This window comes from Choloepus didactylus, chromosome 18, assembly GCF_015220235.1.
Source record: "Choloepus didactylus isolate mChoDid1 chromosome 18, mChoDid1.pri, whole genome shotgun sequence".
Classification (NCBI taxonomy): domain Eukaryota; kingdom Metazoa; phylum Chordata; class Mammalia; order Pilosa; family Megalonychidae; genus Choloepus; species Choloepus didactylus.
In genome coordinates this window covers 6,086,347-6,099,538 of record NC_051324.1, presented here as the reverse complement: position 1 = coordinate 6,099,538, position 13,192 = coordinate 6,086,347, and the positions used below count along the sequence as shown (strand labels likewise).

At 42.7% G+C, this 13,192-nt stretch overlaps 1 protein-coding gene across 5 annotated transcripts in view; it reads left to right on the top strand.

The window, feature by feature from the left end:
- MYOCD (myocardin) overlaps nt 1-9,323 on the top strand; it is a 100,258-nt gene extending 90,935 nt beyond the window's left edge. For all 5 annotated transcript variants that reach the window (XM_037810308.1, XM_037810307.1, XM_037810309.1 and 2 more), the window contains 2 exons: nt 2,062-2,119; nt 7,106-9,323. In XM_037810308.1, coding sequence (XP_037666236.1) covers nt 2,062-2,119; nt 7,106-7,677 — 630 coding nt within the window. In that variant the 3' untranslated portion in view covers nt 7,678-9,323. The remainder of the gene's footprint in view (nt 1-2,061; nt 2,120-7,105) is intronic.
- The last annotated feature ends 3,869 nt before the right edge of the window (nt 9,324-13,192 follow it).

Below are 13,192 nucleotides of genomic sequence, written 5' to 3'. Positions count from 1 at the left end.
CTGACCGACTGAATGGACATTACTTTACAATCTTACGTTTTGCGTAGTTTGTAAATTCTGATATTGAGTGCATCTGGTGCCTCCCCCCCTGAGAAAAGTATCTAAATACTAATTGTAGAAAGGTGCTGCTTGTGAATAAAAGCTCTGTGGAGCAGAGGGCAAAGATGCCCAGACTTAGTGCCAGCTCTGCCACTAGTCAACCTTGTAAGCTTGGTCAAGACGTAACTTCTCTTATATGAAATAGAGACAATATCTACTTTGTAGGGATTCTGGGTAATGTATATAAAACACTTACTTCATGGTCTGAGCATATGACAGGTAGTCAAATATAAGAAAGTGATGTCAAGGTGGTGCTATCTAAGGTTCTTCCTAGCTTTAAAATTCAGTGATCCTGGCAGAATGTGGGTAGTTGTTTGTTGAAGCTAAGTAATGAATACATGAAGGTCCATTGTATTCTCTACTTTAGTTTATGTTTGGAAATTTTCAAAAAAAAAAGTAAGAAAGAAGAAAAACAATTCATGATCCTACTTTTAAAACAGTCTAAGCTTGGAGAAGGTATCAGATAGCCCTTCATATGTGATTTTCTCACTCACCCCAGCAAAGAACACACCTACATCAGCTGTTGCGTCCTGGTATCGTATTCCACAGATAACACTCAGCCTGCAGTTAGGTTTCATTTGGCTTAAAGAGTGTTTTAAAAGTTAGGGGATTTTGTGCAAAAAGTGGACTCTGATTTCTGTGAAACTAGGGGATCTGCCAACATTGGGGCCCCCTCTCTGCCTGGTAACAAGTGACTAAAGCAGAGTGTCAGCTGCCCCCTTGAGCCAGGGGGCACACTCTGCAATCTACCCTTCCGCCTTGGTCTAGACTTGGCTCATTTGCGTTACCTGCCAGGCTCTGTGGGCATCTGATGCCTTCTGGCCTGGTAAAGGGCTCACTCTTTGAACAGTCCTCCCATTCACGTTGAGTATTGATGCCCGTGTTTGTTGTATCTGGGCTGTCAGAGGAGGGAGATGGCCATGCCTTTGCCCTCCCCATTCCTGGTATCTGTAAACATCAGCTGGCCTTTTCACAATGTCAAAAGGAGAGAGAAAGGCCAGGTAGAGTGGGCTTCCATAAATAAGACTTTCTTAGCAACTCAGATGAGCCAGAGATGAGGGGGGCAGCCAGTGGAGGTATGGGTGCACCCTACAAGGAAGCATCAACAGGTTCCACACCTATTGCAATGAGGAGCCAAGGATAATAATAGCCAAGTTCTTGGACCACATCCATAGCAACCAAACAGGAAGGCTGAATCCAAATCACTTCCAAGTGAGAAAAGGAGCCTATACTGATACTGCCTGTGTATTAAGACACAGGTCCTGGAATAGAAACCTCTCCAACAACTGAAGTCACTCTCAACTACTTTGTGTTGGGAAGCACCCTGCCTTCTTTTCCCCTTCTCTTGTTATAGTAGATTACTTCGTTCAGTTCTGTATCTGTCTAAAGTGAATACTGAGCTGTAGTCAAACATGGTTCGAAAGTCTCTAGTAGTGCTGTATGGATGACACTTTTTGGGTTTTGATGTATTGGAGTGGCTGGAGGTGAATGCCTGGGGCTGCCAGGCTCCGGCCCAGTAGCCTTGACTCTCAAAGATGGTTGTGTGGCAGTGTGGATCGCAGGGGGTGGCTGTGGGGTTGTGGAAACCTTGTGGATCGCACTCCCTTTGTCCAGTGTGTGGGTGGATGGGTGGATAAGTGGGGCAAGGACTGGGTGGAGAGTGGGGTGGGATGGGGGGGAATGATTTGGGTGTTCTTTTTTGTTTTTGTTTTTTGTTCTTGTTCTGGTTCTTTCTGGTGTGGGGAGGGTGTTCGGGAGTGGATTGGGGTGATGAATGCACGGCTGTGTGGTGGTGCTGTGGGCAGTCGGTTGTGCACCATGGATGATTGTGTGGTGTGTGAGTGTATCTCAATGAAACTGAATTGAAAAAATATATATATATCTAGTGCTGCTTCTAATGATTTCCTACAGCAGAGGTACTCACTTCTCCACCTCTCTGTTCTTTGGTTGTTTTCTCAATAGCAAATGACTCGGAGTCAGCAGATGGACGAACTTCTGGATGTCCTCATTGAAAGCGGAGGTAAGACGGCCTTGGTTCTTGACCTTCACGTTACTCTGCATCTGGATGTGCTCTAGGGGTGAACACTTAGGGCCAAGGTTAGATGTGTGTGATAAGTTGGATGCACCAAACGATCCATGGGGAGAGAGTTCTTTCCTTTGCGCTGCCTGTCCATGCTTGGAGCAGATAAAAGAAGGCCTCACAGGTGATTCCTCACTGCCTTCTTCCTGGGATCATTTTTCACCTCACTTTAAAATTTTTCATCTTTCAACCCAATCCCTGTTTCCCTAAGTGTTTTCCAATCTCAATGCCTCTGTTGTATTAATTATATTAAAAAGAAGAGAGAAGACAATGCAAGGTCTATGCTACCTACTTAGAATGGAATTCAGTTAGTAATCTTTTCCTGGACAGCCCATTCATGCATACATGTCATTTAGGTTAGCAATAAAAAATGATCAACATGCTCCTTTTGCTTCCTTTTAAGGCATTCATTTATTAAAAAAAATTATGGAGGGTATGCCTAGATTTTGCAATCACACAAATGAATGAGGCCACCTAAAGAGAAAATATAGGTAAAAATAAGAGAGCTCAGTGCTGCAACTTTAAGCAACAACATTTGAAGTTTCAGAGAAGGAGGAAGCAAAGGAGTCAGAGAAAGAGTGATCAGGCCATGCGCTAGACTCAACATTGAACCGGACAGAGTCCCCACAATTATGGCGTTCACAGAGTAGTAAGGGACATGGATGAAAAACAAGGAAGTAGACTTCTCCATTTTAACAAGAGGGAAGAAGGGAAAGATGGGTATGAATGCATGCATGTTCATAAGTGTCACGGTGGCAAGATGAGAGAGTTCGTAACAGATGCACTTATTTTCTTAATGAAATATGTGGCAAGTTGAGTGAAGAGTAAAGATCAGTTATCAGGACTTATTCATTAAGTTGTCTGCAGAGGGGCAGAGGGAAGTGCAGTGGGAGGGACTAATGCAGATGTGTTCATATATCCATTTCGATGTAACCGTTGTATGGGCACATCTTTTGGCTGTACCATAGGAAAACATTGTTAAATAATTCAATAGATGCCTACCTGCTTGCTAATATTTCAGTGTAGATCTGATATTGAATTCTCTTAAACGCATTATACTTATTGTACTCTTTATGTCTCATTTTAAATTGAGCAGTAAGGGAATGCTATATTTGTAACTCTGCCAATATATAGAGAATCCTGTTGCCATTTTTGTTTTTTTATGAAATGTTTGTCCCTAAGAAAGGCAGGAATGCATTTTTTTTCCCCTGATTGAGCTGGTATCACATATTCTTGGTTATCACAATACTCATGGCTTTGGGACTTTAGATTGGTAAATATTCATAAAAAAGCATGATGCATTCTGTGTGATTTCAGCCACATAAAAATGCATGCTCAGTTGTGTGTCTACACAGAAAGGGCCTAGAAGGTTGTCAAGCTGTAAACTGCTTGTGATTCTGTATTCTGTGACTTTTGTGTCCTGTGCTTATGTTTTTCAGTTTTCTATATTGCACAATTAACTTGAAAGTCTGAAAAAATGTTATTTTCAAAACCTTCCAAAAAAAAGGTGAAGAGCAAAAGAGCAGTTATGAATCAATCATGGGTGAAATGCGTGTTCTGGGGAAGTCCAGTAGGATGGTTAGACAGTGTTAAGTACCAATTGGACATTTGCGGTCACGAATTTGAAGTGAAACCCGTCAGCTTAGTTGTGCAATTTTTTTTCTTGCAAAGTCCAGCTGATCCAGGGCAGGCTCAGAGAAGGCAGATGATAAAACTACTCAGGCATGGGGCTTTGCCAGAGCAGTATGGTAGAAGGAGAGACGGCAAGGTGATGGAGGTTATTTATAAGAGACTAATTATAGTGGCAAACCGTGGAATATAGACCTGGTTGAGATGGTGATGAAATAGCACATGCATGCCTCATGTTATTATGCCTTGCGGATATTGCATTTTTTACAAATTGAAGGTTTGGGGCAATCCTGTGTCAAGCATGTCTATCGGTGCCATTTTTCCGATGGCATGTGCTCACTTCATATCTCTGTGTCACATTTTGGTGATTTTCACAACATTTCAAACTTTTTCATTATTATTATATCTTTTATGGTGATCTGTGATCTTTGGCGTTACTATTGTAATTGTTTTGGGGTGCTACAACAGCACCCATATAAGACAGCAAACTTAATCAATAAACGTTGTGTGGGTTCTGACTGCTCCACCAACCAGCCAGCCAGTCCCACATCTCAGACAACAATACTGAAATTAAGCCAGTTAATAACCCTCAATGGCCTCTAAGTGTTCAAGTGAAAGGAAGAGTCACACGTCTGTCGCTTTAAATCAAAAGCTAGAAATGATTAAGTTTAGTGAGGACTCTGAGATAGGCCGAAAGCTAGGCCTCTTGCACCAAACAGCTAGCCACGCTGTGAATGCAAATGAAAAGTTCTTGAAGGAAATGGAAAGGCTACTCCAGTGATAAGAATAATAAGAAAGCAAAGCAGCCCTATCGCTGAAATGGAGAAAGTTCTAGTGGTCTGAGTGGAAGGTCAAACCAGCCACAACACTCCCTTAAACCAAAGCCCAATCCAGGGCAAGGCCCTAACTCTCTTCAATTGTATGAAGGCTGAGAGAGGTGAGGAAGCTGCAGAAGAAACGTTGGAAGCTAGCAGAGGTTGATTCATGAGGTTTAAGGAAGAAAGCTGTCTCTATCACATAAAAGTGCAAGGTGAAGCAGCAAGTGCTGACGTAGAAGCTGCAGCAAGTTATGTAGAAGGTCTAGCTAAGATAATGATGCAAATGCCTACATTAAGCAACAGATTTTCAGTGTAGATGAAACTTCTTATACTGGAAGAAAATGCCCCCTAGAACTTTCATAGCTAGAGAGAAGAAGCAAATGCCTGGTTCCTAAGTTTCAAAGAACAGGTTGGTTCTCTCATTATGGGCTAACGCAGCTGGTGACTTTAGTTGAAGCCAATGCTCATTTACCATTCTGAAAATCTAAGGCTCTTAAGAATTACACTAAATCTACTCTGCCTGTTCTGCATAAATGGTACAACAAAGCCTGGATGACAGCAGATCTGTTTATAACATGGCTTACTGAATATTTTAAGGCCACTGTTGAGATCCACTCCTCAGAAAAAGAGATTCCTTTCAAAATATTGCTGCTTATCAGCAATGCACCTGGTCACTCAAGAGCTCTGATGGAGATGTACAACGAGATGAATGTTGTTTTCATTCCTGCTAACACAACATCCATTCAGCAGCCCATGAATCAAGGAGTCCTTTTGACTTTCAAGTCTTAGTATTTAAGAAATACATTTTGTAAGACTATAGCTGCCATAGATATTGATTCCTCTGATGGGCCTGGGAAAAGTAAATTGAAAACCTTCTGGAAAGGACTCACCATTCTAAATGCTGTTAAGAACATTTGTGATCCATGGGAAGAAGTCAAATATCAACATTAAAGGAGTTTGGAAGAAGTTGATTCAACCCTCATGGATGACTTTGAGGGGTTCAAGACTAAGTGGAGGAAGAAACTGCAAATGTGGTAGAAAAAGCAAGAGAACTAGAATTAGAAGTGGAGCCTAAAGATTTGACTGAATTGCTACAATCTCATGATGAAACTTTAACAATGAGGAGTTGCTTCTAAGGGATGAGCAAAGAAAGTGGTTTTTTGAGATTGCACCTACTCTTGGTGAAGATGCTATGAATATTTTTGATTGACAACCAAGGATTTAGAATATTACATAAACGTAGTTGATAAAGCAGCATCAAGGTTTGAGAGGATTGACTCCAATTTAAAAAATTCTCTTGTGGGTAAAATGCTATTAAACAGCATTGCATGCTACAGAGAAATCTTTCAGGAAAGGAAGAGACCATCAACACAGCAAACTTCATTGTTGTCTGATTTTAAGAAATTGCCACAGCCACCCCAGTCTTCAGCAGCCACCACCCTGCCATCAGCACCAAAGCAAGACCCCCCACCAGCAAAAAGATGGCGACCTGCCGAAGGCACAGATGATGGTCAGCATTTTTTAGTGATAAAGTATTTTTAAATTAAGGTCTGTACATTTTTTAGATATAATATTATTACACACTGACTAGGCTATAGTGTAAACGCAACTTTTATATGCACTGGGCAACCAAAAAAACTGTGTGTCTCGCTTTATTGTGATATTTGCTTCATTGCGGTGATGTGGAACAGAACCCACAATATCTCCGAGGTCTGCCCATACAGTCGGTGGATTGGAATGACTCAAAGTGGCTGAGAAATTGTTGACACAGGTTACTTAATAAGTGAGCTGAGAGGTGGGAGGTGATGGACAGAGTGCGGAAAATTTTGCTTGAAATCAAGCTTTCAGAGTGATGCGGTATTTAATGACGAGGTTCAGGGTGTGCCACCGAGTTTAGGGAAATGTCAAGGAATGAGAGACCAGGATGGCCGATGGCTCATTTCTGAGGATGCTGAAGTCACAGAGAATGACAAGATGAAGTGGGAAAAGGCAATGAATTTGGAAATAGAGGCTTGAGTGGATGAAGAGGAGAGACCAGGAGGTTGATAGATGAGATATCGAGGCAGAGGGCTGGGCAAGTGCACGACCCCAAAACAGCTGAGGATTTGTAAGAAGGATAGGAAGTAACCATTAGAAAGTGGCCATGGGAAGCCAGAAGAACCTGATCACTCATTTTCTGGCTCTGAAATACTGAGGGCTTAACAGGGGATGAAGTGATTTAAAGGAATGGCCAAGGTGTTAGGTAAGGAATAAGTCAGAGGGACATTCAGAGTAGAGAGTTTGGTAATCCTAGAGGAGAATTGTCTGAATGGAAGGTTTTGGGAAGAAGAATTGGATATACACAGAGCAGTTTGAAGATGAGACTCTGGGAAGTGTGACCATCTCCTGTGCTTGTCTTAGTGTAACTCATTCATTCCAAAGATTTCTTATGGTGTGACACTGAAGTGATCTAACAATTCCCATTGTGTTTTGCCAACAGAAATGCCAGCTGATGCCAGAGAGGATCATTCATGTCTTCAAAAAGTCCCGAAGATGCCCGGGTCTTCCCAAAGCCCCGGTGCCACCCTCCCCAAGCCTTCAGCTTCCTTTGAACATGCTTCCTCGGGTGGCCAGCTCGCCTTCGATCACTACGCCACTGACGGTGACGAGAACCTTGAAGTCTTATTAAATACCCAGAGCCCCTTAGGAAAGGTGAGCGACGTGGCCCTTCTAAAACTTGGGAACGAGGAGCCTCAGTTTGATGGGATCATGGAAGGGTTCTCCAGCAAGGCTGCAGAAGACCTCTTCAATGCCCACGAGATCTTGCCAGGCCCACTCTCCCCCATGCAGACTCAGTTTTCACCCTCTTCAGTGGACAGCAATGGGCTGCAGTTAAGCTTCACTGAATCTCCTTGGGAAACCATGGAGTGGCTGGACCTCACTCCACCAAGCTCCACACCTGGCTTTAGCTCCCTCACCACCAGCGGCCCCAGCATCTTTAACATTGATTTCTTGGATGTCACGGATCTCAATTTGAATTCCCCCATGGACCTTCACTTACAGCAGTGGTAGAATGCCTGATGGAACAATGCCAAGGAAGACGGACAGGAATCCCATGGTGGGAAAGCATTTTCCCTGAATACTTAAATTATCCAAGAATAAATAAATAAATAAGAAGACGGGAATTACAAAGAAGCGATGGAGATTTCTGACAATAAAGAAGACATGGGTGTCTTTATATATATATATGTCTTTATATATATATAATGTAGTATTTGCCGACATTCAGTCACTCATAATGATTTCAGCAATGCATACAATCATGTGCTCTCTCAGACTAAGAATGCCAAAAAAAATAGCTTTCACTGCCATTTAAAACACCAACATTTTTTCTGACCCATACTTTTTCTCAGGCATTGATGGGGCGCAAGCCCACATTGTAAACGTTTCTCATGAAAATGTCTAGACACGTGGTAGAAAAGAAATGTAAACCACTCGACAGAGAAAGTCAGCCCAGCAAAGGCTATGGAAGACAAACCCTTAAGATAGGCTGCTTCCCATCTCACCGTTATCTATGTTTCAGAACAGAAGCCGAACCCCGCTTCAGTTAGGGCATCCTTGAGGCAGAACAGGGGGACAGATGATCTGTTCCCAGGGAAGCCAAGTCAGCTCCATGTTCCCCAGCCACAAAGCTGCCCCCCTGGAGTGATCCCAGTTCTGCACCCAGGACTCTTGGGGTCACTGATAACAGTTGATCTGCATTTAGTCCAGAGAACCCCACCCAAGACTCCCCTCTTTCTCAACCTGAACGCAAGGTGTTCCTACTGTCCCTGTGGAGCTAGCATTGTGACATAAATGAGAACCCCAAAGCAAAGAAAACTCGTGCTGTAGAAGGAGATTCCCCAGGTTCTCCTGAACAGCCCCCTTTATTTCCAAAGACTAGAAGTTTCCATGTGGGCAGCCCTGGAGGATATCTTTAGGTTGAGGAGGCCACATCAGATATGATTCAGACAGGTCTGGAGAGCAGCCTCATTTCACATATTGTGGGAATAAACACCAGGTGTTATTGTTAACAGGACTGTTATTTGTGGAAGTCCAACTCCCTTTTGGGTTTCCTTTTTATTTTTGGGGTGGGGAGCACAGGGATAGAGGTTCACCTCAGTTTATCTTTTTCCCACTCCCATTTTTCTTTCAAGATACCAATCCCCTCTTGTTCCTTTTTCATTATCTTTGTTTTTTCTCTGCCCCGACATTGGGGGGGACTGCTTCTCAGATCTACCGAAGCAACCACACTCCTAACAAAGCCGTTTTTAAAAAAATGTTAAAAATCCCAAGTTCTCCTGGAAAACTCTTTCTCCATATGCATAATTCGCTGCAAAAGGAAGTCGCAAGAATTTCCTTAGGAAGAAACTCTGGACTTGGCCCATCAGCCACAAAGCACATTCTGCTCTCATTTGATTTATAGCAATCATTGATTTTTGTTGCTCTGGGAAAATTGGAAATCATCATGTTGTAAAGACAAATATGGATGATGTTTGCAGGAAAGAGTACATCGGGTCTGGGTTTCTGAAGGAAAACACAATTGCACATTGAAAACGATGAAAGGGAAAAGAACAACGGTTGAACGTACCTTCCTCCGTACCTCTCGTGCTTCGGCTGGGAGTTAGAAAAAACTCAACTTGTACGACAGTCTCTCCAAGGCTCACTGTGATTCCAGCTTGCCATTTTATAGTGTTGCATGCTGTAGAAAGTAGCTATTGCTGTTTTTTGTTTTTTTTTTAACTTAAATCACTAAGGCACTGTTTTCTTATTTTGTCAAAAAATGTTGTTCACTGTGCACTTTTAGAGAAAATAATCAAAAGTGTTGTGATGTTAGAAGTGCTCTTTTTGATAAACCAAAGATTTAGAAGTCATTCCATTGTTAACTTGTAAAATGCGTGTGAACACAGAGTGTTTTTGGTGACTGCTACTCTGAAAGCTACCAGCTCTTATGGGGGGCGGGGTATATCTATGTGTACACACACGTGTATAGATATATACATATGCCTATGCGTGTGTATCCTGAAAGCAGTGTTGTAGAGTTATATACCGAAAAGCCTTTACCCCTCAATCTGCTGTGAAATGGTAACTGGCCCTTCTCACTATGGATTCCTGACTAATCCACCAGACTATACGTTTGCCTCCTGTGTGACTAACAGCTCCAACCTGATGACTCACAACCACTCGCTTACCATGAACAAACTCACCTTGGCAATGAGCATGGATGCGAACAGACAGAATGGTATCGCCATTAGTAGCTGGAAATGGTAATACAGTCTCTTTTAGAAGAGCCGAAAAGGAACATGGAAATCACTTTTACATTCCCTGATCTGCGTTGTGCTTGGTGAGATCCACATGGTACATTTTTAATTTTGCTTTTATGTCATCATATCAGAACCAAAAAGCTAGATGGGAAAAATCACCAATCTTGTCTTTGAGGACAAGCTACGGGGAAGCAAACCTTATTAACACATTCCTCACATTTGTTTATTCCCCAGATATTGAAGTTTTATTTGGATCTCGACAAAGCTTGCTGGTCGCTACGTCTGTCCGTGTGCCACTGCTATTTGTATGGTATTTTGTTTTCTTACTTCCTTTGGAAAACAAACTGACACAGTGTCCCTACTCTGAGACTCCAGTCTGAGTGTTAATTTTTTTTTCTCTTTGGGTATTTCTATCTGAATGACTAGTCCTGGCTGGGAGTCCTCTGTACTTTGCAGGGTTGTGCCTTTTCATGGGCTCTTTTTAGGAAATTACGGGGGACTGACAGACACAGCTGCGGTAGTCTGGGTCCCGACAAAAGATAAGAAAGGACCTTCTCCCACAAGCACATACCACAGTCACCCTCTCTCTTCACAGCTCTGAAGCAGGACTTGGGGGGAGAAAATCAGGGATCATTGGGAGAAAAGTGAGGATGTCAGCTGCTCCCGGTGGATCAGATAATCTCTGTTAATTCATCTCTCTCCTATGGGGGATTTTATTTCAAATTCTTTTGAACTCTTGGTCATGTCCTCTTTTATGGTGACAAACTGGGCATGACTAAAAGATGTACAGAGACTTATGTAGATGGCCATGTTCAAGCTTCTGAATGCTCCTAGAGCCTGGCAATACCCCGTTTAATTTCCTTTACATTCCTGGACCCTACGTGGTAAAATAGACTAGTGACATTTTCATTCCTTCCCAATGCTGCTGTGGGAAGGAATGAAAAACAGAGTGAGAGAATTCATTTGTGCCAGTGCTTTCAGTAAGCCAGTGCTTGTGAGTAATAGCTCTGCCTCTCGTGATAGTATTTAGATGACGCACAATCTACTATAAGGGTGAGAGAGAAGGGATTGTGGAGGAGGAAGAGAAGAAGGGATGGAGGGAGGAAGGAAGGAATGGAGGAAAAAAGGGAAGGAGGAAGGAGAGGAGAGAGGAAAAGGGTCCAACTTCTCAATCTGTGAAACTTTCAGTTTCACTAAGACATTGCATTATGAAAAGTAAATCACAAATTTTTGAATGAGAGGCCATTCTTAGCAATATAAGGATTGCTCTGGTAAATAAAGAAACCAAAAGAGCCTCCGTTATGAACAGTCAGGGGTCTGTGAACCAGCAGCCTTCTGCCTTTCAAATACATTCATTTCCAACCTGAAAAAAAAAGAATCCACGAAACCTATCCCAAGCATTTGGAACAGACCTTTTCAAAACAGTATTTATTTTAAACTCAATCAGCTCCTCTAGAAACAGGTTCTCAGCTGGCTGAAAATTGCCACATCAAACTTGTTCATCTAATATCCGTTATTGATATCTAACCAGTGCAAAGCACACAAGTCTTCAAATATCCAATACTGAACCGACCCAGCTGTTTCAATAATCAGGAAATTGAATGAGTGGGGAGTTGCAGCTGCTATAACCGAGAGCACTGGGCATCTCCCAGTCTTTAAGCTAGAAACCCTTCCCTGATGCTGTGATGAAAGGGGATCTTAGTTATTGCAGAAGGGAGAGTGAAGGCCCCTTTCGACTTAAAGCCATCTCCCACCCAAACACTCTTCTTTTGTCTCTTTATGGTATAATGGCCACAGGGTATCATTGGACGTCTTTTAACATCTCCCACCATTTAAAAAATATGTGGGAGTTTTAGGGTTTGGTTTCTATGCCAAATACAGAATCCCCTTGAAAATCGGGAAAGAGTGAAGGAAGCAATAGTTTCCCGCCCCATCCCCATTCTTCATAGCACTATCTGGATGAAAGGGTAAATTGTAGGGATGGGGAATGGGGAGGAGGATTCCTTGTACGCTTTGATCCCTTAGGAGAACATCTTCAACCAGTGTGAAGGCAGTTTGGCCTCTCTCTCCAGGCCTTTGCTGCACTCTTCACAGTGGACAGCCCCCACCCCGATCCCAAGGGGTGACACGCGGGTGACTATCACATAAGACAGAACTTTGAGTGAAAAGAGTCTGGGGGTTTCGGTTTTCCGTAATTCAATAGAACGCAATGGAATGGTTCAGAATCTAAAACTGCTTTATTAAATAGATGATGCTCATAAACACAGAGCCCTGTGGTTCTGTGATCATGTTTAAGGACGTGGGTTTGATTTCAGACTTCACATCTTTAGAGGAGCCCTGGTTAAGTTGAGGAGATCCATGGGGAGGTGACTTTAAGTTAGTAAGGGCTCTGGGAGGAATTTCCTGTCATCTGCCAGGGAAATTGTAATGGGACTCACTGGGTTTAATACCATATGATTCTAAGATTCTGCAGTTCTCCCTCTGGATTAAGACAAGTAAACCCCTGAATGGCTCCCGGGCTTACACAGACACTGGTAGGCATAAATTTCCTATCAGTGGTTTCACAGCTCCTAAAAGTTTATGGAAAAGGGGAGCATAATGACGGGATCCTGGATGCTATTCCAACGTTTTCCAAAGGAAGGGAACTCACGCTGCCCCTAGAGCTCCTCTGCAATGGCCTTGCAGTAAGGACAGAGGGAACTGTCTTGCTGGCTGAAAAATCGTCCCTCAATTAAACACAAAGACGCTCTTTGCAAAAAAATGGAAGTGCGTGTGTGTGCTCTCCGCGGTGCCCTGTGTACTGTCGTTTTCCTGTTGGTCTCCTTTTCTCACCTCTACATAATCAGAATGAAATGTGGGTTACCAGGAGGAGAAAGAAAGCAGTGGCTGAAGTACCAAAGTTGGTGCGTGTTCTTTTTAAAATATATATATTTTTAAATAAAAATGTTTGTTTTAAAAAGAGAAGCAAACTTTTTTCTTGACCATATCTTGTACTAGGCACTGCACTAGATCCTTGGCATGTATTTCATTTTATCCTCACGGCGGCACCATACAGCTGTGCTATTACTATCCCCACTTTGCAAATGAAGAAACGAGGCCCAGAGAGTCACAGTAAATTTCCTGAAGTCACACAACTGAGACATGGCAGAGCCAGTGGTCAGACTTTGACGTATCCACCTCCAAAGCCCACGATCTTGATTAGTGCTCATCTTGCTGCACTTAACCACTTATGCTAATAAAATGAAGGCTAAAACAGAACAGACTCTCAAGCCACATATAAGACA